The following is a 23,320-nucleotide window of genomic DNA, read 5'->3' as shown; positions in this document are numbered from 1 at the left end:
GGGATGTCATTGTTTCTGAGGTGGGTGTTAGGAAAGATTTCGTAATTGTAGGTAATTTTCCTTCCATGTGGCAACCCCTAAACTTTTTGCTGTTGTTTTTCACCTTGTTCTTGACTTTGCCAGAGAAGTGCAGCCTTCTGCCGCACTCCTCTGGGCTTTCGCTCCTTTCTTACGGGGAAACTGACATGCCCTTAAAACAGTCAGTACCAGGGAACGCTGTTTCCCGTAGTTTCTTTTATCGTGTTGCGGCTTTAGTGCAACATGACACAAGAGGGCACTGTAAGCTAAGTTACAGCTCTCTTGGGTCTCTAGCCTTCTACAGGCCCTAGATACTCTTTTAGGATGGTATTTGATCGGTGCAAGTCATTCAGGGACTCGAATGGTGGCAGCGATCGTTTTGTTTATTTTGAGCTCCTTTTGGCGTTCTGAGCACGGTTTTCGCACTGAACCCAAAATGGTGGCCTGGCTCCCAAAATGGCCAGACCACGAGGCTCCTTTGTCTTGTCCACTGACCGTCTTGCGCCCTTCACCTTCCCCAGGTCGAGCGACCCGGGGCCTTCCTTATTTGGGCATGTACTTTCCCGCGAAACGTGGTTGCTTTCGCGGGCTTCTACATGTCGTTTGTGTGCCTCCAGGGTGTGGGCTGGGATGTCTGGTCCCAATACACATCCTGGGTGCCAGAGAGTCTAGGGTGGTGTGAATGCCTGGGACCACCGTGGTCCGTGATTGGTCCACGTATGGTGTGTGTGTTGATGAGCGGATCTCCCATTGGCTCCCCTCCGTTTTGGCGCGAAGGGAACCGTGGATAAGAGGGGGCTGGAAACACCACTACCATGTCGATCTGCTGAGTTCTCACGAACGAAGGAATACAGGAGCCAAGTATCCTGCAACCACGAGGCTGGACCGAGGAATCGCTGGTGACCCGCTGAAGGAATCCTCCTTTGCACTGCTGTCATCCTGTGAAACCCTTTCCTCCTTTGATCGAACCAGAAGGCCTGTACTGGTGCTTCGACCTTTGGAATAGCAGGAACAGCTATTCCCGGCGACTTCATCATCTCCTGCCAAGTAAGCCTTCGGAAGTGTCTCTGGGCCATCCAGTTGACTGACCAGCTTACAAGGGAGTCCTGCTCTGTAACCGCCGCCAGGTTGTGTTGTATTTCGAGTCCTTGTCACTCTCCCACGCTTCGTACACTTGGCGTTCCCAAGTCTGAAGGGAGGAGTGTACATTTGGCTCGGATACACCCGGCCGCTCCGTTGTCCTGCTGCGGCAACAAACTGTGCTGGTTTCGTCGATTGGGACGTCTTTTTGCTCTACACGACTACGAGGCGTTCCCTGCTCTTCTGAACCTGCCAGCTGCTGAAACTAACGTAGAGAAGCCTGGGTCTGCTTGCTTCGGTGACCGGTGAGTAGTTTAGCTAGGATCTGGTCGCCCTCCTGCAGTCGCCCATTGCTTTTCCCCGCTGTGTAAAAACAGCACCCTTTTGTCCGTACTCGCGCTCTGCTTCTGCTCGCTGTGGAGGCTGCGCTTGAGTTGCGGAACCTGTTCTCCTTCTGCTGTGCACTAACCCGAACTGCCTGACTTCCTCCGAAGAGCTTCCCCTTTTGCCCGTTGGCACCGGCGTGGCAGGTACTTTGAGCACAAGGCTCCACTCTTCGCAGGGCTCGGACTTCCATCTAGTTAGGTGCCTCTGAAGGCGAACTGAGTCTAAAGCGCTATCGCACTGCCTGTTTTCCTTCCCTTGCAGGTGGACTACACATTTCGTGCTTATAACGCTAGCGACTGTTGTATTTGTATATATATTGTGTTGATATGGTATGTGTTGGTTTAATATTGTGATATTGTGATTTTCTCGCTACGGTCATTTTAAAGGCCTTAAAATAAATGTGTATATATTTTTGATATAACAACTGTTTGGAGTAGTTTGTAAGCGCTCTTGCTTTGTGTGCTCATTGCGGGCTTTCAGTCACCCTCACCCCTCTTGAGACCTAGTCTTGACCGCCGCGATCGCTACCTTGATTGGTCTGGCTCGTCCAGAGGTTACCCTGTTCCAAGTAATTAGGTTGGCCTTCTGAACTTCTGCGCCACCAGGACAGAGTTCAGAAATCCGTCTTAACAAATTGGTGTACAGCGGTGGGATACAACTGAAGGTATCCAGTGTTGCGCACGAACTAAGGCATTTCAGGTTATTCCAACCAGTACACGTAGTGAATTGTTATAGTATAACTTTAAAAAGGCCATAGTCCTATCTAACAGTATGGAAACAAATACCTTGTTAACTTTAAATGCTTCCAAATCAGAAACATTGAAGAAGATGTGTGCGGAGAGAGGTGTTTCCTCTCAAGGCACTAAATTGGAAATGATCCAAAGAATCGTGGCGTGGCAAGAAGCGCAGCTTGACGCTATAACTTCTGAGGACAGTGCGGAAGGTGGTGGGGCTGCTCTCACTGGTAGAACCGACGGTTCTGCCGCCGCACTGATCCATCGCGACCACGAGGACAGGGAGGACGAGATGTCTAATGTTTCCTCTGCCAGTGCTGATGGGGAGGCTATGCTTGAATTCAAGAAGCAAGAGCTGCGGTTTAGGCAGCAGGAGCTTGAATTCAGCATAGCCAAACTAAAAATCGAACAGGCAGAAAAACAGAAAGACAGGGATCACCAGTTGGAACTGGCCAAGCTTCAGGTTGCAAATGGGTCCAAGGGTCCTGGACATGGGTCTGGGGCTTCCTCTCATCCACGGTTTCCGAAAGATCTGCTCAGTGTGTATGAAGAAAGGAATGACATTATGGACTGGCTGAATGCGTTTGAGTATGCATGCGAAGTTCAAGAAGTTGACAATGCTGATAAGATTGCGTGGTTGCTCAGTAGACTGCCCCATTCTGGCTGTAGTGCCATTATGGAAATGTCGAAGGCTGAGCGAGCTGATTTCACAATGTTAAAGCAAACTCTCATTTTAAAGTTTGGGAAGACTCCGGCCCAATATTTAAAGCGTTTTCGAGAGTATAAGAAAAAGGAAGGTGGTACTTGGGTATCTTATGTCGCTGAATCTTTGAAAAACTTAACTGGCTGGGTCGAAGGTTATAAGGTTTCTACCTTCGAAGGCATGATAAATCTTGTCATGCTGGAACATATTTTTGCTTCTTCTTCCCCAGAGCTTAAGCAGCATTTGGCCGATTCAAAGGAGATAGATCCTAAGAAGCTGGCCATTGCAGCAGACTTATGGGTGTCACATCGAGTGTCCCATAAGGACAAAACTCATCCTGGTAAGCAGGAGGAAGGGAAAAAGTCCAAAGATATGGAGGGTGGGGAATCTGCTAAATCTTCTTCCCATAAGGGCCACAAAAAGAAAAACAAGGGTAAGACACAAGAGAACTCACAGGGCAGTGGAGGTCCGCCTCCGAAACAGAACTCTGGTTACAATAAGCCTCCCTACGTAAACAAACCCACTGGGGCTTGTTTTTCTTGTGGAGCAACTGACCACGTGAAGGGGGATCCCCGTTGTAAGGTTAGACCTTTGGGGGTCCACTCCGCTAATCTGGCCTTCTCCTCCTACGAGGAAGAAGAGATTACAGGAGCATCCTTCTCCTCAGACTCATTTCCCAGCGGAATAGAGGCTGAGGTAGTTTTAGTGTCCCTGGGTTCCTGGGAGCCTAAAGTCGCAGAGGCTTATGCTAGGATTCCGGATAATACCAAGCACTACTTTAAAGACAGTGTGCTGATCAATGGAGTGGATACTCCAGCTTTTAGGGATAGTGGGTGCAGTCGCACTGTAGTGGATTCTACCTTGGTAGACTCAGAGGAAGTTGCCAGAGCTACTCTGATGCCCACTAAGTTGGCTGACGGCCCCCTCCGTATGTTTCCCGTAATACCTGTAAATCTTACTTTAAATGGTACAGCAGTCAGGATTCCAGTGAGCATTCAGAGAAACGTCCCGGGAAAGGTCTTGTTGGGTAATGATCTCAGAGCTTTAGGGCTCGTAGGAGACACTGCCGAAAGACCCTACACACGGTCTCAAGCACGGGCAGCATTGGCCAAGTCCAATACGCCGCCCCAGCCAAAGGGGAAACCCAAGGCGAAAGGAGTCTACAAGTCAAAACGAGGGAAAGAGAATATTCCCCCGAGCTCGCCTACCACTGCGGTGGAGGAAGTTGGTCAATCGCCCGGGCCTGACGAGGAGGTGGCGATGCCTGAAGTATTCGACCCCAACGATCATCCTGAACTAAAAGACTTGTTAGTTGAAGGAGGTCCTGATAGGGACGAATTCAGTAAAGGCCAACGTGAGTGCCCATCTCTGGAAGGCCTAAGGAGACAGGCCTGCTCCCAGCTTGAGGGTGAACCTCCTGGGAAGCATAGGATTTATTGGGAAGGTGGACTCCTGTATAGTGAGCCCACAGAGTCTACAGAAGGAGACCATAGGAGGTTGGTGGTTCCCCTTGCTGTTAGGCCCTTCCTCCTGCAGTTGGCGCATGAAGTTCCCCTTGCTGGTCACCTTGGTATGAAGAGGATGAAGCAAAGGTTATCCATGCACTTCTACTGGCCCAAGATGGGGGTGCAAGTAGAAAGTCACTGCAGGAGTTGTGCCTCCTGCCAGTTGTCTGGTAAGGTTGGCGCGACAATCCAAGCTCCGTTGGTACCGCTCCCAGTTGTGGGGGTACCATTTGAAAGGGTAGGGATCGACATCGTTGGTCCCCTTGACCCGCAAACATCCTCGGGCAATAGGTTTATCCTGGTGCTGGTCGACCATGCAACCAGGTATCCTGAGGCCATCCCATTGAAAACTGTAACTGCCAAGTCAGTTGCAAAAGCTTTACTCGGCATATTTACTAGGGTTGGCTTCCCTAAAGAAGTTGTGTCAGATCGTGGCAGCAACTTTATGTCGAAGTATATGCAGGCTATGTGGAAAGAATGTGGGGTCACCTACAAGTTCTCTTCTGCATACCACCCCCAGACCAATGGTCTGGTGGAACGTTTCAACAGAACGTTAAAGGGCATGATTGGGGCTCTGGAGGAGCCTCAGAGAAGAAAATGGGATCTTCTTTTACCATGCTTACTGTTTGCCTACCGAGAGGTACCACAGGAGGGTGTTGGCTTCAGCCCCTTCGAACTTCTGTTCGGTCATCCCGTACGGGGACCCTTAGCCATCGTCAAAGAGGGATGGGAGATGCCCACTCCCCCTGTTACTACCAACGTAGTTGATTATGTGCTAGGGCTCAGAAAACGGATGGTACTTCTGATGGGCTTGGCTAGTGATAAATTGAAGGCAGGGCAAGCGCTGGTGAAACATTGGTACGACCAGAAAGCTTCCCTCATCAACTTTACACCTGGTCAGCAAGTCCTGATCATGAATCCCATAAGGCCTCGAGCTTTACAGGACAAATGGTCAGGCCCTTACACAGTGGTGGAGCCCCTGGGTGAGGTCAACTATTTAGTGGACCTTGGAAGGCCTGGACAGGCTCCAAAAGTGTTTCACGTGAATAGGCTGAAGGCTTTCGTCCCAAGAGTCGAAATCGCAGCACTGCTACTGGCTTCAGACGTTGAGGAAGAGGAGTCTGAACCTCTCCCCGACCTGTTCCAAAGCGGTCCTTCAGATAGCTCCTTTGAGGGTGTCAGAGTGGCCCCTCACCTGACTTCTGATCAGCAGGCTGAGGTGAAAAGTTTGCTTAGGCAGTTTTCCCCCCCTGTTTTCACAGTCCCCTGGTTTGACACCTTGGTGCAAACATAACATTGACACAGGAGACAGTGTACCTACCAAAAGTAGGGGATACAGGATGTCAGACAAAGTACGGTCTTATATTAAGACCGAGGTCAACAAGATGTTAGATCTTGGGGTGATTGAACCCTCTAGTAGTCCTTGGTCCAGCCCTGTGGTGTTGGTTCCAAAAGCAGGCACTTCTGAATTGAGGTTCTGCGTGGATTACAGGGCTCTGAATGCTGTCACCAAGACAGATGCCCACCCCTTGCCTCGAACAGATGAGCTGGTGGATACTTTGGGTGCCTCCAAGTACCTCAGCACGTTTGACCTCACTGCTGGCTATTGGCAAATAGCTTTAGCAGAACATGCCAAGGAGAAGACAGCATTTTCTACTCCAGACGGCCTTTACCAATTCCGGGTAATGCCGTTCGGGTTGAAGAATGCACCTGCCACTTTCCAGAGGCTTGTGAATCATGTGTTGAATGGGTTGGATGAATTCTGTCTTGCATATGTGGACGATATAGCAGTTTTCAGTGCCACCTGGGAAGACCATGTGAAACACCTTGGGATTGTGCTCCAGGCTCTTCAGAAAGCCCACTTGACCATAAAGGCTAGTAAATGTCAGATTGGACAAGGCTCAGTGGTTTACCTTGGACATGAAGTAGGTGGAGGGAGGATACAGCCTCTACCCAGTAAAGTACAAGCAGTACAAGACTGGCCTACCCCCACTACGCAAACCCAAGTGAGAGCCTTCTTAGGACTCACGGGGTATTATCGCAATTTTATGGCAGACTATGGCACCATAGCTGCTCCTCTGACTGCCCTCACAACTCCGAAGAAACCCAAGAAGGTAACTTGGACCGACGAGTGTGAGAAGGCCTTCAATGGCTTAAAAGACTCCTTGTGCCAGGCCCCCGTCCTCAGGGCCCCGGATTATCAAAGACCTTTTATCGTGCAGACGGACGCCTCTGACACTGGGATAGGAGCTGTACTATAACAAGTAGATGAGAAGGGTAAGGAACACCCTATCGGTTTTATTAGACGCCAGTTTAAGGACAGAGAGCTCAGATGGTCCACGGTAGAGAAAGAATGTTTCTATGTTGTGTGGGCCCTAAGGAAGCTGAGGCCCTACCTCTATGGGACCCACTTCACTGTGCAGACTGACCATAAGCCGTTAAAGTGGCTAATGAACATGAAGGGGGAGAATCCAAAGTTGCTTAGGTGGTCCATAAGTCTACAAGGCTTCGACTTCACTATTGAGCATAGGCCAGGTGTCCAACATAGCAATGCTGATGGGTTGTCCCGAATGTTTAACCGACCTGAACAAGAGACTCATCCAGGGGTGGATTAGTTCCCCCTGTCCATAGTCTGGGAGGGGCGAGTGTTAGGAAAGATTTCGTAATTGTAGGTAATTTTCCTTCCATGTGGCAACCCCTAAACTTTTTGCTGTTGTTTTTCACCTTGTTCTTGACTTTGCCAGAGAAGTGCAGCCTTCTGCCGCACTCCTCTGGGCTTTCGCTCCTTTCTTACGGGGAAACTGACATGCCCTTAAGACAGTCAGTACCAGGGAACACTGTTTCCCGTAGTTTCTTTTATCGTGTTGCGGCTTTAGTGCAACATGACACAAGAGGGCACTGTAAGCTAAGTTACAGCTCTCTTGGGTCTCTAGCCTTCTACAGGCCCTAGATACTCTTTTAGGATGGTATTTGATCGGTGCAAGTCATTCAGGGACTCGAATGGTGGCAGCGATCGTTTTGTTTATTTTGAGCTCCTTTTGGCGTTCTGAGCACGGTTTTCGCACTGAACCCAAAATGGTGGCCTGGCTCCCAAAATGGCCAGACCACGAGGCTCCTTTGTCTTGTCCACTGACCGTCTTGCGCCCTTCACCTTCCCCAGGTCGAGCGACCCGGGGCCTTCCTTATTTGGGCATGTACTTTCCCGCGAAACGTGGTTGCTTTCGCGGGCTTCTACATGTCGTTTGTGTGCCTCCAGGGTGTGGGCTGGGATGTCTGGTCCCAATACACATCCTGGGTGCCAGAGAGTCTAGGGTGGTGTGAATGCCTGGGACCACCGTGGTCCGTGATTGGTCCACGTATGGTGTGTGTGTTGATGAGCGGATCTCCCATTGGCTCCCCTCCGTTTTGGCGCGAAGGGAACCGTGGATAAGAGGGGGCTGGAAACACCATTACCATGTCGATCTCCTGAGTTCTCACGAACGAAGGAATACAGGAGCCAAGTATCCGGCAACCACGAGGCTGGACCGAGGAATCGCTGGTGACCCGCTGAAGGAATCCTCCTTTGCACTGCTGTCGTCCTGTGAAACCCTTTCCTCCTTTGATCGAACCAGAAGGCCTGTACTGGTGCTTCGACCTTTGGAATAGCAGGAACAGCTATTCCCGGCGACTTCATCATCTCCTGCCAAGTAAGCCTTCGGAAGTGTCTCTGGGCCATCCAGTTGACTGACCAGCTTACAAGGGAGTCCTGCTCTGTAACCGCCGCCAGGTTGTGTTGTATTTCGAGTCCTTGTCACTCTCCCACGCTTCGTACACTTGGCGCTCCCAAGTCTGAAGGGAGGAGTGTACATTTGGCTCGGATACACCCGGCCGCTCCGTTGTCCTGCTGCGGCAACAAACTGTGCTGGTTTCGTCGATTGGGACGTCTTTTTGCTCTACACGACTATGAGGCGTTCCCTGCTCTTCTGAACCTGCCAGCTGCTGAAACTAACGTAGAGAAGCCTGGGTCTGCTTGCTTCGGGGACCGGTGAGTAGTTTAGCTAGGATCTGGTCGCCCTCCTGCAGTCGCCCATTGCTTTTCCCCGCTGTGTAAAAACAGCACCCTTTTGTCCGTACTCGCGCTCTGCTTCTGCTCGCTGTGGAGGCTGCGCTTGAGTTGCGGAACCTGTTCTCCTTCTGCTGTGCACTAACCCGAACTGCCTGACTTCCTCCGAAGAGCTTCCCCTTTTGCCCGTTGGCACCGGCGTGGCAGGTACTTTGAGCACAAGGCTCCACTCTTCGCAGGGCTCGGACTTCCATCTAGTTAGGTGCCTCTGAAGGCGAACTGAGTCTAAAGCGTTATCGCACTGCCTGTTTTCCTTCCCTTGCAGGTGGACTACACATTTCGTGCTTATAACGCTAGCAACTGTTGTATTTGTATATATATTGTGTTGATATGGTATGTGTTGGTTTAATATTGTGATATTGTGATTTTCTCGCTACGGTCATTATTTTAAAGGCCTTAAAATAAATGTGTATATATTTTTGATATAACAACTGTTTGGAGTAGTTTGTAAGCGCTCTTGCTTTGTGTGCTCATTGCGGGCTTTCAGTCACCCTCACCCCTCTTGAGACCTAGTCTTGACCGCCGCGATCGCTACCTTGATTGGTCTGGCTCGTCCAGAGGTTACCCTGTTCCAAGTAATTAGGTTGGCCTTCTGAACTTCTGCGCCACCATGACAGAGTTCAGAAATCCGTCTTAACAGTGGGGTACCACCTATGGAGGAGGGACCCCTTCCACGACCGCATACTCTGCGCGGCCCTCTCTGGTAATTCTGAGAGGCTTGGCCTTAATTGCTCCCCCAGGCCGTTCCTTGATTTTGATTGTTGCTGGAACCACTTGGGGAAAATTGTCAGCATGAGCGACGAAAATTGATGTTTCTCCTCTGACAGGAGGTTTATTGGTCAATTGGATCAATGATTTATGTGCATCATATTCTTCCTTAGCTGTCTTCAAGGCGTCCTCGACAGTCTTGCCAAGGTGTACAATGGACTCAATGGGCATGTTAATGAGAGAGGCCTGCTTCTCTGGCTTAAACCCGGATTGGCGTAACCAAGAGTGATGCTTAATAATGGTTCCCTCAGCTATGATTCTGCCGGCGTTGTCTGCGGTGTCAAGATGGCCTTTTAGCAAGCAGCTTGAAACTGCCCTTACTTCTGCAGCCACTAGTGCTAATTGAGTTTTGAGGGGTTCCAAGGCTGAGGAGAGTAGAGCTGAGACCTCATCCCATTTATGGCAGTTGTAACTAGCTAATAAAGTACACGCATTAGCTATCCTGGTCTGGAATGCAGCGGAAGAGGCTACCTTCCTACCCATTGTGTACAGCCTCTTACTTTCTTTGTCTGGGGGAGCCTCAGAGGAGGCAAGGGGAGAACCTGCTCTTTTCCTTGTAGTAACAACGAGCGAGTAAGGCTTTAGCTGCCCCCTGATGTACAGCGGGTCTGATGGTGCAGGTCTGAAAAGTTTCTCTATGCGTGGTTTCACCGCCAGCGTCTGATTAGGTGTTTCCACTGAGGGTTTTATCTTTCGCTGGACAGACTTTAGTAGGGGAATAAACTGAGTTACAGCCTTCTTATCTCCCATGATTTCATCAACAAAATCCTTGTCCTATGGATCCTCTTGGGTAGATATTTGGAAATGTTCAGCCGCTTTGATTAGTACCTCGTTCAGAAGAGGCTGATTATCTATGGGTGTGTGTACAACAGGGGGTCCTTTTCAATTGGGGAGTCGATGTTGTACATGTCTGTATCTGGATCACCCTCATCATCCTCATTATCCCCATAATAAGGGTCTGCGGCTTCTTGGGCATAGAGGTCTTCATGATCAGTGTCCGGGTTATGTAGGTCGGTGACAGCAGGATCTTGTTCTAGCTCACCGGGGTGAGACTTCTTAGCAGGGGGTTGAACAGGGCTCTGAGACCCAGAGGCTGCTGTGGTGGGGGAGGAAGAGTGTAAACATGTGAAGTAGTTCGGGTCTTTTTCATAAAAATTTGCCATGAAGGACATTCTTCTCATGACCCTATCTATATCTTCAGCTGACCATTTGGCAGAACTTGGACTGGCCATAGGTTGAGGTGTGAGACCTAAATCTTCAGATTTTCAGATCTTCAGGAGTAGGTGGAACTACAGTTGGAGGCATAGCCTTTTCCTTTAAGACTGAAGACAGGGGATCTTGTACCCAAGGTTCCTTACTCTTGTGAGGGACCTATCTTTCTGTGATTTATCTCTAGGGGTCTTAGAAGAACTCTTCTTAGACTCCCTTGATTTAACAAGGCCTTCTGGGACATGCTTTTTAACTAAGTGGGCTAGTCCTGCCTGTATGTTTTTTTTACTGATATCGACGCAGAACGTCGAATCTCAGCTACGGTTAAATCTGAAGTCTCGTCAGCGGACTCACCACTTTCCTGAATATTTTTATCCACAACGTCTGTTCTGTCCTTTGACAGTTGGGGCCTGTCATGTGGCAATCTCGATCTGGAGTGCCCAGAGGACAGCGATTCAACTGACCGCTCTCTAGACGTCGTGCGCGGTCGAGTGTCGGCCGTGGGTTGTGTGTTGGTGGAGGGGCTAGTGAGAGCGCTTCCGCCGCCAGGTGTCGTCCCCGTATCAAGGCCACCAGCCTGTCTGTTGGGGTCAGGGGCCTGCACTTGGGAATCCGGAGAAACCCTGTCACCTTTGCCTTTCGGATACTGCAGCGTTGCTGCCGTCGCTGAAGGTCCCCTCCACTTCAATGGCCTCAAGCTGCCTGGCGTGTTGGGCCCAGCGTTTAGTAACAGAAAGATGCGGCAGCTAGGCGATTGTAGTGTATGAAAAGGGGTATATACTTTCTAAAATGCCCCCCCCTCTCCCTACTGTGAGGGCCAAAGCCCGAAGCGGCCTTGAAAGGCCGGAACTGATCCATTGACGGGAGTCTTTAACGGTATTTTCTTTTCTTCACTGCTGTCGGATGGTCTCGATAGTCGGTGAATATAAAGGATAGTAAGAAAAACTATCGTTCATTGGTAATAATAAATGGCGATGAGCTGAAAGGCGAACTCCATGAAATAGCATCCGTCTACGATGGCGGAAAAAAAAAAATCTGAGGGACCTAGACGCGTGAAGGAACATGGGTACAGTGGATATCACACTAGTAATAGTATTGCTGGCACGCCCTGTCGACGTCCCTTTTTCGATTTTCAAAACCAACAACTGTAATACTCTGCAGCTTCCACTAGATTTCGGCCTATTCACAGCATGTGATTCAAGCAGATTCCACAAGCCTCAGAAATATAGTTACATTTTCTTATACTGTTAGCCAATGGTGATATGAAAATTGTTGCTATAAAAAACACAGACAACCTTAGTTAGGCTAACAAAGTCATTTATTAGCACGCTTTCGTAATCTTCAGATTACGTCATCAAGCATAGGAAGAATGAGGCTTTTTAATAGCATAACAGTTCAAGGATTCACCTCTGGAATGTCATATCTGTTATGCCTGTTTATGTTTTGTTTCCTTCACAAGGAGCATTACACTTCAGAGGTTCCCCCATGCATTCCAGTCACAAATATTTTAGTGGGGAACTGAAAACGACATGCAAGCTGACAAGAGAACATAAAGTGCTGGGCTTCTCTCAAAGTGGCATTAAGTAATGGGGTAGTGTCAGGCATAGCATGTGCAAACCTACTGAATGCTGGTGTGTTTTAGACAGTGAATTCCGTGTCCGTCCACACTAAGCCTGTTGCCCACCTACGTTTAAGCTTGGGATATAAACACAGTCAGTCACTAGGAGGGGCAACCATTAGTCATGTTTTGGCACTTTGAATTGTGAAGGTTGATGTGAAAAGGATACTGCTGTGTTGGGAGTGTGCGTCTCTACATGTGGGTGGGGTCGGGTGGGACAGGGAAAAAAACTATTTAGCATGGAAAAGAGCACTAAACAGAGTCTGGCAAGCTTGTGGGGCAGGGCATTTAGAGGGATTGGGCAGAAGTCAGTACAGCAACATAACATTGCATCAGAGAGGCAGCTAGGGCTGAGGATTTATCAGTAAAGAGCCATTTTATAGGAAAGAACAGGTCTGTTTTGATCTCTGGTTACCTTGTGCAAAGAATGGGAATTTGTTATTATGGATAACGACTCATGAAGCCGGGATGTCTATTTAAACCATGTTCAAGTGTATTGAAAAGAAAATCTGTATGCGTTTGTATTCATATGTTTTTTGTGCATTTTCTGTCCTAAAGTTACATTTCAGCACTGTAATTTTAAAGTCATCTAGGGTTTGATTTGGTTCCAAAAAGTGCTGACTGATGGCTGTGCCATTACTTCACTTAAAGTTTTGTCTGGGTTCATCCATGAATGTAGTTGCTGGCCAGTTTACCCAACATTGTAGCCCCCCAGGGGCATTTCATACACAAAATCAGATACACAATACATTTACTTAATTTAATGTGATATAGTTTTTAAAAATAAAAACTTTACTCATAATTAATCGCAATTACAAAAAAAATATATTATACCAACAAATACATACATCCAATAATTAAGTAAATAAATAACATAAAAGGACCACACTGATCATGTTAAACACTCCACATTCCATATGCACTATCACCATTTCATTTTTATTACATTTCATTTCCTTTCATTTTCATAAAGAAGATTTGTCAGTGTTATTCGCTCGCCGGTTTATCGGCTCTCTCAATTCCTTCCAGGTATGTGCACCATATATTAAATACATTATACAGGGCAATTTGGAGACTGGGATTCAAGGTGTTAATACTCTGATACCAGAATTCCAGATCTTTGATGTAATTCAGATTGTATACATATTTCCCATAATTTTTTATATATGCCGTTGCCATTTTAGGACATAATGATAATATGTGTTTGGCACTTTCCAATTGGTTCCGGGTTTTACACAATCTACAAATCCGTTGGGCACGGGACATTTTTTCTTGTCTGCCCCTTATTTCCATAACTGGAAGGTTATTGAGTCTTAATAGTAACATAAATCTTCTGCGCTTGATTCCGGGACATAGAATAAGATATTTTTGTGCTTGTTTAAACGTATATAGCATATAAGTTACTTGCCTATAACTCTTAAGTTTCTCCAAATGCCTGAAATTTTGTTGCCAATCCCACAGCTCGATATATTTGCCTAAAAGGGCTCTATTGATCTTATAATTATCACATTTTTTCGGAGCCCGGCCCAGCTCTTCAAAGAGTTGGTTCATGTTTTTAATGAGCCCATCAAGCTTATTTGTACCCCACTCTTCCCCCAGTCGAGCCAACAGTTGGTTTGGTTGGCTATTCTGGGTGGTAGTACTGCTATGGATCTTAATATAGATCTCAGTCCTCTTCCTTAATACCCTAGTCTTTAAAGATATTAGACCCAAATCCAACCTCAGGATAGCCATTGGGATTGACTGTGGTAACCCCAGTAATTTCGTCCAGAATTTACCTTCAAGTACTTCCAACCATTCAAGATCCATGTCCACAAAGATTCAAGACCATATGTGACCATAGGGTTCATACATTGCACATATAATGGTCTCGCTCTGAGTGCGAGTAAATTGATATATGAAAGCGGTTAACTGAGCCGCTTTCACTTTGCGGGCTTGAATGCAATGGGAATGCCCCCTTTTGACGTCAAACTCAACTCCAGGATACTCATAAGTATCCACATATTGAATTTCATGGGATCTAATGTATATACAAAGTCTAGCTATCTCTAGCTATCTTTTTGCTGGAATAAGCCATGATCTTGGTCTTATCATGATTAATCATCAGGCTATTAATATCTGCAAATTGCCACAGGCATTCTGCAGATCTCTTAAGACCACTGAAAGTGTCGTCAAAGATAACAAGATCATCGGCATATGCCATAACACAATGACTTGTTCCTATTTTGGGAGGAGTATTTAGGGCATTCAATATAAACTGAGGTGCATCGAATACATATAGGTTGTAGAGCAGTGGTGCAGTGACGCAACCCTGCTTTACCCCCCTATTTTGGGTCACCATCTTAGTCATAGTACCCCCGCTGTCAAGTTTCAATTTTACTGTGGTGTTTTCATGCAGTAATTTGAGGTAGTAGAACAATCCCTCTGGACAACCCAGATCATACAACTTTAGCCATAGTCTATTTCTGTTGACCATATTAAGCACAGCCTTAAAATCTATATACATTGCATATAGAGGTGGATTATTTGGCTGCAATGCTCGGCTTCTCAATAGGTTCATGACTAATAAGTGATGTCGAATACCCCACCCAGAAACCACATTGAAGGCTATCTAATACTCCAGTCCTGTCTGACCAGGATTGTAGCTCACCTAATAGAAGAGACGCAAATAATTTGCCAGATACCTCAAGCATAGAAAGTAAACGGTAATTTCCTGGTACAGTCCTCACCCCTTTTATAAATACTGGGATCAAAATAGCAGTTTTCCAACTATTGGGAATTTTCCCCTCTCTTAACACTTTCTCAAATAGAATTTTAAGTAATTTGGCCCAAAATCTTGGATTGTTCTTCAGAACTGCATTGGATAATCCATTGGGCCCGGGGGCCCTAGAGGATTTCAGATTATTGATCTTACTTTCCAGATCAGACTCTACCACCTCAATTGGTCCAATCAGTGGTCTCTCAGGAGCAAACACATCACTCATTTCAATTCCCGCCTGGTTACGTTGTTCTAGATAATCCTCCCATTCATGTGCACTAATGGGATAGTATTACATTTAATCAGGAAGTCTTGGTTATCTATTGATATGTTTTTTCGTGCATTTGCAATATTAATGTCAGACCATACTATCCTAGTGGCTGTTTGATTAGTTGTCATATTACCTAATAATTTACTTGGGGTTAACATCTTCATATGGTTAAGATGCATATGTAACATTGCATGGTCACTCCAATCGTTATCTATTATAAGCATGTCTTCCACCAATGCTGCCACATCCACACTTACACATATGTAATCTAAAGTATTTTTAGTAGAGCATGAGGTGTATGTGGTTTTCCCTGGGCGATCACTCTAGGTGCGCCCATTAATAATTTCAAGTTCCCAATCAGAAGAAACTCAGCCAGCAATCTCCCTTAATATCCGATCTTGTATAAGTCATTAGGCTAGTTTGCTGCAGCTTTGTATTAATAGCACCACCCCTTACTCCAGATATATGACAATTAAAGTACCCCGCCACGATAATATAGCTGCTACTGTTTGCGTAGCTCCAACCACTCAGCAACTCATTAAGTGAATCCTGAATTTTTTCTCCAAGGTGCCCTCCTGGAGGGTTGTAGATGTTGACCAATAAGAGCTTACCCACCTCATCCCTGCTCTCCATGTCAACCTCTACTGCACATATATTATCGTTATATACATCGGGAAGAACTTTTGACGTAAATACTGTAGAGAACCCAATTATGAGTCCCCGAAAGGGCCGCCCTCTCGGACCTTGCTTAGCCACGGTGTGGTATAGACAGTATCCATCAATGACCAAGGGGGTAACTAACCATGTTTCTTGGAGAAAAAAACAGGAGGAAACAGTTACTTCCAATAGGGACTCACAATGCGATAAAAGATGAGAAAACCCCCAGGTATTCCATGAGATAAGAGAGAAGGGTAATACCCCGACTCAACAATTCTGGATCGCCAAAGGTAAGGATTCCGCTAACCCTTTTAGCATAGTCTGAATGTCACTCATCTCTACTTTTTTGCCTTGAGGTAAGTTAACATTTGGTAGTTTATTTTGAGATAAACTTTTATACTTAGCACTCAAAATAGGGTCAAGTTCTTCCGGATTAATGTCTATTTCAATGCCAATTTGTACAAGGTTTCTCTTATGTTTCCGCATCAGATCTCCTGTAGCAAGTACTTTGCAATGTACCGCTGTGACATTTGGATTAGTACAACAGAGTGGCTCCACAAAGTCAAAGTCCTGGGATCTTATGACGCGTAACTGCGGGATGAGATGAAGTTTAGTTAGAAATGCCGTCCTAGATAACCAACTGTTCTTTGTCTTCTGATTTAGGTTTTTAATGAGACATTTCTTATCTTCAATGTAGCTGGTATTGTTTGTTCTCTCCCATTCCTCTTCGGAAAATTGCGTATTATTATCTTCTCTAATCACATCCCTCCGATGTGGGGTTGATGCTTGGCCTCCATTTGGACCCAGTGGTTGTGGCAACTCCAAATCTGGTTCATCATAGTTCGTTGACATTGTTGTGTCAGATTTCTCTGGGATAATCCAACTTGTAAGGGTGCCAGGGCCTTTAAGGGTCCGTTTTTTTGCCCTCTTGGCCTTTTTCCTGGCTCTTCTTGATTTCTGTACTGGAGGTAAGGCTGTAGCAGGTAGCGTAGAGGCTACCACACATGGGACTAATCGCATTGCAGCTCTCTTAGCTAAGCATCTCTGTTTTCGAGAATAAAAGATAACTGAATCATCACTAGTCTCCTTTACTCCTTCCGATTTATGTTAATCCTGTATTCTTTCTTTCTCTTGTGGAACCTTTTCGGTCTCTTGTGGCACAATGTTGCAGGTAGGCTTGGGAATATTCAATTGCAATACTGTATTCACATGAATTCTCCCACATAATTTTAACATAATTTTCATTGCAAACTGTATGGAGTTTATTGAAGCCTGTAACTCAGCAATTGCTGTCGAGTTCTCTTGTATTCCAGGATTAGAACTTGCTTCTGCTGAATTATTCGTTGTTTCAATGTCTATTGCAAGATTTGGGGATGCTGACAATCTGGGAGAAAGATTAATAGGCATATGGCTTCCCATGGAATGCAATACCTGTGCTTCAACTGACATTTCTGACTCATTATGAGTGGGGGCCATATTAGATGTCGCTGCCATAGATCTCTCTATTGATAAACATAGATCAAGCAATCAGTTATTATCAATATCATCATAGCTTGTTATATCATGAGATTGAACGTGATTTTGTGGTGTGACAGGTTCTTCCGTCATAATAATCACCTCTTTCTCCTTAGACTTAGTTTGTTTAAATAATGCCGGGGTTTAGTGCCTTTCCCATTATCCACCTTTTCTGCATTTATTTCTTTAGGTATTCTATTAGGTGGAGGTGTTGTTTTCTGTGCCTCTCCTTACCTCCTAAGATTGTACCGTTGTCTGCCTACTTTCCCTTGGCTGGCATTGCGAGTCTTTCAGTTACTTATGCACAGTACGTTCTTTCACCAGGTATAATAATAATGCCGCCAATAGCTCACAATAGTTTGTGCTGTAATTAGGGACCCGCAAGATCAAAGGAAACCTTTTTTTCCCGCAGTCACTCGTGAGTCCGTAGCCGTTATATAATGAGTAGGTAGAGAACTGCTCCTTACCATGGTCAGCCGCAGCCAAATGTTAGCTTCAAGGTGTTGAAAATTGGACTCCTGCTCCGCACCTTCGCACAACAGCAAAAAACAGCAGCTATGAAAGGCGCTCGCCCTTTTGCGTTCGGCTTTCCTACACAATAAATACTCAGAAATAGCCTGGAGACCACAAAAATGGCAGTGGTGCATGAGATACATCAATGTAACAAAACATAGCGCACATCACACATTTTGTTTGCTTTTTGCTTTATTTTTAACAGTTCTTGCAATGTTGCTTCCCATGATACCATCAAGTTTCATAGCCTCATGTTACTTCCTGTAACATGGTTGTGTGATTTCACACTGACATCAATGCATATGCAAATTAGGGCCCCCTGTCACGCAGGCCCTCACACATCATAGAACCTGCACTTGTTATTGATAAAGGGCATCATTCTGCAAACAGAATTGGCTGCATCCATTCCGGGGGCAGCAGCTCACTGACATCTGTTGCAGGGTTTCTTAGCAGAAGCATGTTGGCTACGCCTTCAATAGCCTGTCGACTGAGAACATTGTGTATTCCATGATATTCCCGCTCCAAAATGTAGGACTGTTAATAAACTAACACCGTGGAGCTCAATTATTTCCCAGAACAAAAATGTTCAAATACTGATATACACCGATTTTAAAATGTCTTGAAAACACTGAAAATGGACAAAACAAACACTGAGAACCAGAAACCCCAGTTATAAATTCACTTACATTGCAGTCAAGTAATTCCTAAAACTCGGGTCCTAAGTTGTGGCAAGATCTCGTTTGAATCATTGGCACAGTGAAGGCGCATTGGAGTCTAAAACATACATTTGTGATTAAACACACTTCCTGGAATTCTTTAAGGCAACCAGTCCAAAAAAAGACTGATTTGTTTGGCATCCCGATGAAGACACACACTCGGTGATGCATTAGCAATGGTTTGAAATATACATGTAAACACACTTTGGATGTTGCACATTTCACGCCCATGCATTTTCAATGTTGCAGTTAGCATGTTTCACCCTTACTGCAATACCCTCACTTTTCCGAATATAAAGTTTTATACTGAAATGTAATTCATATTTATTACCAGATTCTATCTTTTTGGAACAAAGACATTAGTTCATGTTTTTAGATTGGTTGGTCTGAGTAACATTGTTTAGATTTGATCGGGGGGTGAAATGTATTCCAACAAAAACAATATCATTTATTGTATGCCAAAAATATATATCCCCCACACACCGCTTGCGCTGTCGGCTATTGACAGTGCAGAGTGTGTGTTGCATGAACGTGTGATCATCCTAGAAGATTTGTTAGATTTAGTAAAGAAACGTGTCCCAAAGGTTCAATATACTCTTCCACACAATTGGGTAAAATGAAAGTCATTTTTGATGTTTGAATGACAGGTAATCAAAATGTGCATAGCACGTCTCCAATAAAAGTAACTAGGTTATGTAGTGCAGGCAAGGATTAAAACGAGAATGCATTTAAATGCACATAAACTGGAAAGCAAGACGAGGAAAGCTACTTACTCCGGAATAGAACGGTTCACCAGACACACAGATAACATCCTGCTCCTGAATCGTCAAAATATCTTTGGCTAAGTGCAGTCGCACTTTGAAAGGCTCCTGATTACCATCCTGCAGCAAACAAATCCCTGTCTTTGTCTAAAAGATCGGAGAAGAGAGAAAGATAGTCCTGCATTACAGATGGAGCTTTCGGTGTTGGAAAAAAGATTCATTTAATCAGAAGGCCAGCGGTGTTTTAGGGCCACGTGCACATCTCTAGAGACTAATCGACCTGAGGTCATGGTCTGAATTGACAGAAAACATGTTTTGTAAATGGAACACGTGGCTGGATCAAAAAGGAAATCATGGACACCCAATATCAGATTTGAAGTTTCAACTAATCACCTGTAGCACCAAGACCACCCCAATTTGAGGGAAGGGTAGAGCGAAGGGGCTGGTCAGGTGCACATATAGAGGAGAAAAAACTCATATTTCCAAAAACCACTTTGTGGTTTACACAAATAGCTATCACATTATAACAGTTAAAAGATCACATTTCTTCGTAACTCATTAGAGAAAAGTATGATATATATTACCATATAAGATGAATGAGATCATGGTCATTTGACTATATATTTGTATTACATGCACGGCCTGCAAGCTGACTCAACACTTCCACAACACATTACAAAAAGGAAAACACTAACACTTTCGCATTGTCAAAATGTGTTTCACTTTACATGTCCCCTTATCCACTCCAATATCGGTCTTAAATTAAAAACAAAAAGAAAATCAGAGTTCAACTCATATTCAAAGCCCCATAATTAAACTCAACTGCCTAGATTATAGTTGACGCTAAATATTCTAAAAACATTCATAAATATTGATGTACCACATAAGAAATGGGAATCACACCATCTCAAAGTTATTTATTTATATATTTTTTTCATTTACAAAATGTGAGGCATTGAGGCGCTGTTGCAGAAACCAGTTACATGTGGCCAATTGCCAATTTGTACTTACATTCAGAGAGAAAAATCAAAAAACAGAACAACTGTTGGCAAGAGGAGAGCAGACAGAAAATCAGATGCGCAACCATGGTACATTAGGGAAATTCAGCCGGGCCAGGGGTCATGACGATGTAAACAGCCAGGTTTCAAGTGCCCTACAGGAGACCCAGTAGGATTCTTCTGTTCTTAGGGCAGGAGGTAAGGAATTCCATTGTTTGGCTGCAATGGATGGAAATCTGGAGCCTCCCGCTTTGGAGCGCTTGAATTTTGGCTGGACCAGTCCCATCTGATTAAGGTGTTCTGGTGGACCTAAAAGAGGAAGTCTTAGAGATTTTCTGGGAATGGTAGGGGGGCAGTTTTAGAGATACACCTTTGAGTGAGAGAAAGAGTGTCTTGAACATGATCCTTTTTCAGATTGGATGCCAGTGAACAGCTCTCCGGGCAGTGCAATGTGGTCCGTTTTAGGGATGTTTAGCGCAGATCGAAGAGCCTTGTTTTGGATCATCTGAGGTTTAAGGATTTTTTGTGCAGTCATGCCACCAAAGATTACATTGCAGTAATCCAGCCTGGTGACTATCAGTGCCCGTGCAATCGCTAGACAGCTGTCAATTAGTAGATAGGAACGGTCTGGCAGCATTTATCATTTTAGTTGTGTGTGGTGCTGATGAGGAGATAGCATTCACCTGGTGGGTCAGAGAAAGAGTAGCATCAAGGTGTACTTCCAGGGTTTTCATGCCAGGGAGACAATCGGGGTACCATCGATGTTGAATGAGGAGAGCCGTGAGTCAAGCTTTTTTAGCAATGAGGCAGGTACTACGAGAAGGAGCTTGCTCTTCTTGTCATTAAGACAGAGGCCATGTATTGCCATCAAAGTCTGGATGGTTGCATAGGCTGAGTTCAGTGTGCCAGAATCATTGCAGTAGTTTCCAGAAGAATATGCGTATCATTGGCATAGTAAGTGCAGGCTATGCCGACGGTGTCCAGGAGGTCAAAGAGGGGTTTTATAAATATGTCATAAAGTGTAGGAGACACAGGATCCTTGTGGAACCCCACATGCAATTGGGGATGGTGGAGCGCCAGCATTTTCCAAGAAGATCCTCATTGCTCTTCCTTCTAAAAAGGAGGCAATCCATGTTGTAGCTACCAGTGTGAATGATGCTCAGGTGGTCAGATGGTGGCAGAAACTTGCATAGTCAACTAGGTCGAAGGCTTCAAACAAGTCTAGGAGGTGGAGCAACGCCGGTTTCCCTTGGTCCTGAATCTCGTCAATCTGGTTTTTGAGATCTAGGAATGCTAACTCAGTGCTGTGGCCTGGGTGAATACCAGACTGTCTGCTTCCCAGGATGTCACTGGTTTCTAGGTGTTGCTGAAATTGGACGTAGGCTGCTCTGTCCAGAATTTTTAGTAGGAAGGGAACTGTAGTGATTGGTCAATAGTTATTGGGGAGGGTGGGGTCAAGGGTGATATTTTTTTAGCAGGGGGAGTAGCCAGGCTTCCTTGAGGTTGGAAGAGACTATACCGCATCAAAGGAAGCAATAATGATGACTGTGATGAACAGAGTCAGGGCTTCTGCACATTATTTGTTAAGATGGCAGGGCAGACATCACCTTTGCATCTAGAGTGTTTGAGGCTCTTTAGAATGTGTAAAGCTTCCAGTTCAGCAACTGTGGAAACTCAACATCAGTGTGCTAGAGCTGTTTGTAGTAGGCGGGGGAGTGTCAGTAGTGGGTTGTTGCGAAGGTTTCAGTGAGGAACCTTTCCAGAGCATTTTGTTGTTTAAAGGTATCTATTTTTTGTAGCATAGCATTTTGAATACTGGTGCACCAATCTTTGTCTTTCGTGTAGGTAGAAGGTGGGGTAATAGCTTCTAGTTCCTTGAGGATGGTGAATAGTTATCTTTTGTCAGATTTTTGCATTGGCAATTATGGCATTGAAGGTGGAAGCTTTGGCATCGATGATGGCTAGTTTGTAAAGTTTCACTGTCTTCATAAATGCAGGCCTTAGGGTGTCTGATGGCATTTCTTTCCAAGACGTTTTTGTACATTGTTTTTTAGCTTGGAGCTCGAGGAGGTCAGGGGTGAACCAGGAGTTGATATGTCCCTCTGGTTCGGCTTTTTTGAGAGCCAAGGGGGCAATGGTGTCAACCGCGGTTGTTGAGGTGGTCATGTAAAGTTTTGCTAGGATATTCGGAGAGCAGAGGTGCTCTTGTTTGAGAACATCAAGGAAGGGTAGGATCTGCTCCTTGGTGACTTTGCAATAGCTACATGCCATAGTAGGCAGTAGTAGGAACAAGTTACTTACCTGTAACTGTTCTTCTCCAGCATGGGTCTGGCATGGATTCATGAATATTCCCCGTCGTCAGGCCGGGAATCCTCGGTAAAGAAAAAATCAGTATCAGTTTCGTTTCTGATCTGTCTTTCTCAGTAGTAACCAATCACTGGTCTCTGGGTCATACTGCCCCCAGCCAATGACTGCCCTATCCCTAAGCCCCGCCTCTGACAGCCATCCTCAGATTTAGTAGCACGCAAAGTGGCAGTATGACCAAGTGAAGAGCCGCAGAGGGGTAGGAGGGAGGGTTCGCATGTGAATCCATGCCAGACCCATGCTGGAGAACAACAGTTACAGGTAAGTAACTTGTTCCTTCTCCAACATGGGGTCTGGCATGGATTCACATGCTCATGAATATAAGAATACATAGCAGAACAGACATGCACAACCAACGGGAGGTGGAAAAGGCTCAACATTAAGCATTACATCAAAAACTCTAACATTAAGCAATTCTTACCTCCTCACCAGGCTCACCTTAGGCAAACAGGTTGCGCAGCACCGCTTGGCCGACCCTGGACTCCTCCCTGGAATCCCGGTCGATGCAGTAGACTCTTGTGAAGGTGTGTGTCGACCTCCACGTAGCAGCCCTGCAGATGTCCAGCAAGGGCACACCAGACAAGAACGCCGTGGTAGCAGCGATAGCTCTGGTCGAATGGGCTCTCGGACGGCCAGGCAACGG

General features: G+C 45.7%; 1 protein-coding gene across 2 annotated transcripts in view; it reads right to left on the bottom strand.

Annotated features, from left to right (window-relative positions):
- The window catches only part of SNTG1 (syntrophin gamma 1), a 2,735,678-nt gene that overhangs the window by 2,468,585 nt on the left and 243,773 nt on the right, over nt 1-23,320 (bottom strand). For both annotated transcript variants that reach the window (XM_069621032.1, XM_069621033.1), the window contains exon 3: nt 19,328-19,462. In XM_069621032.1, the coding sequence (XP_069477133.1) occupies nt 19,328-19,462 (135 nt within the window). The remainder of the gene's footprint in view (nt 1-19,327; nt 19,463-23,320) is intronic.

Source organism: Ambystoma mexicanum, chromosome 5q, assembly GCF_040938575.1.
Source record: "Ambystoma mexicanum isolate Mex_15411 chromosome 5q, UKY_AmexF1_1, whole genome shotgun sequence".
NCBI lineage: Eukaryota > Metazoa > Chordata > Amphibia > Caudata > Ambystomatidae > Ambystoma > Ambystoma mexicanum.
This window is presented reverse-complemented; position numbering and strand designations above follow the sequence as displayed.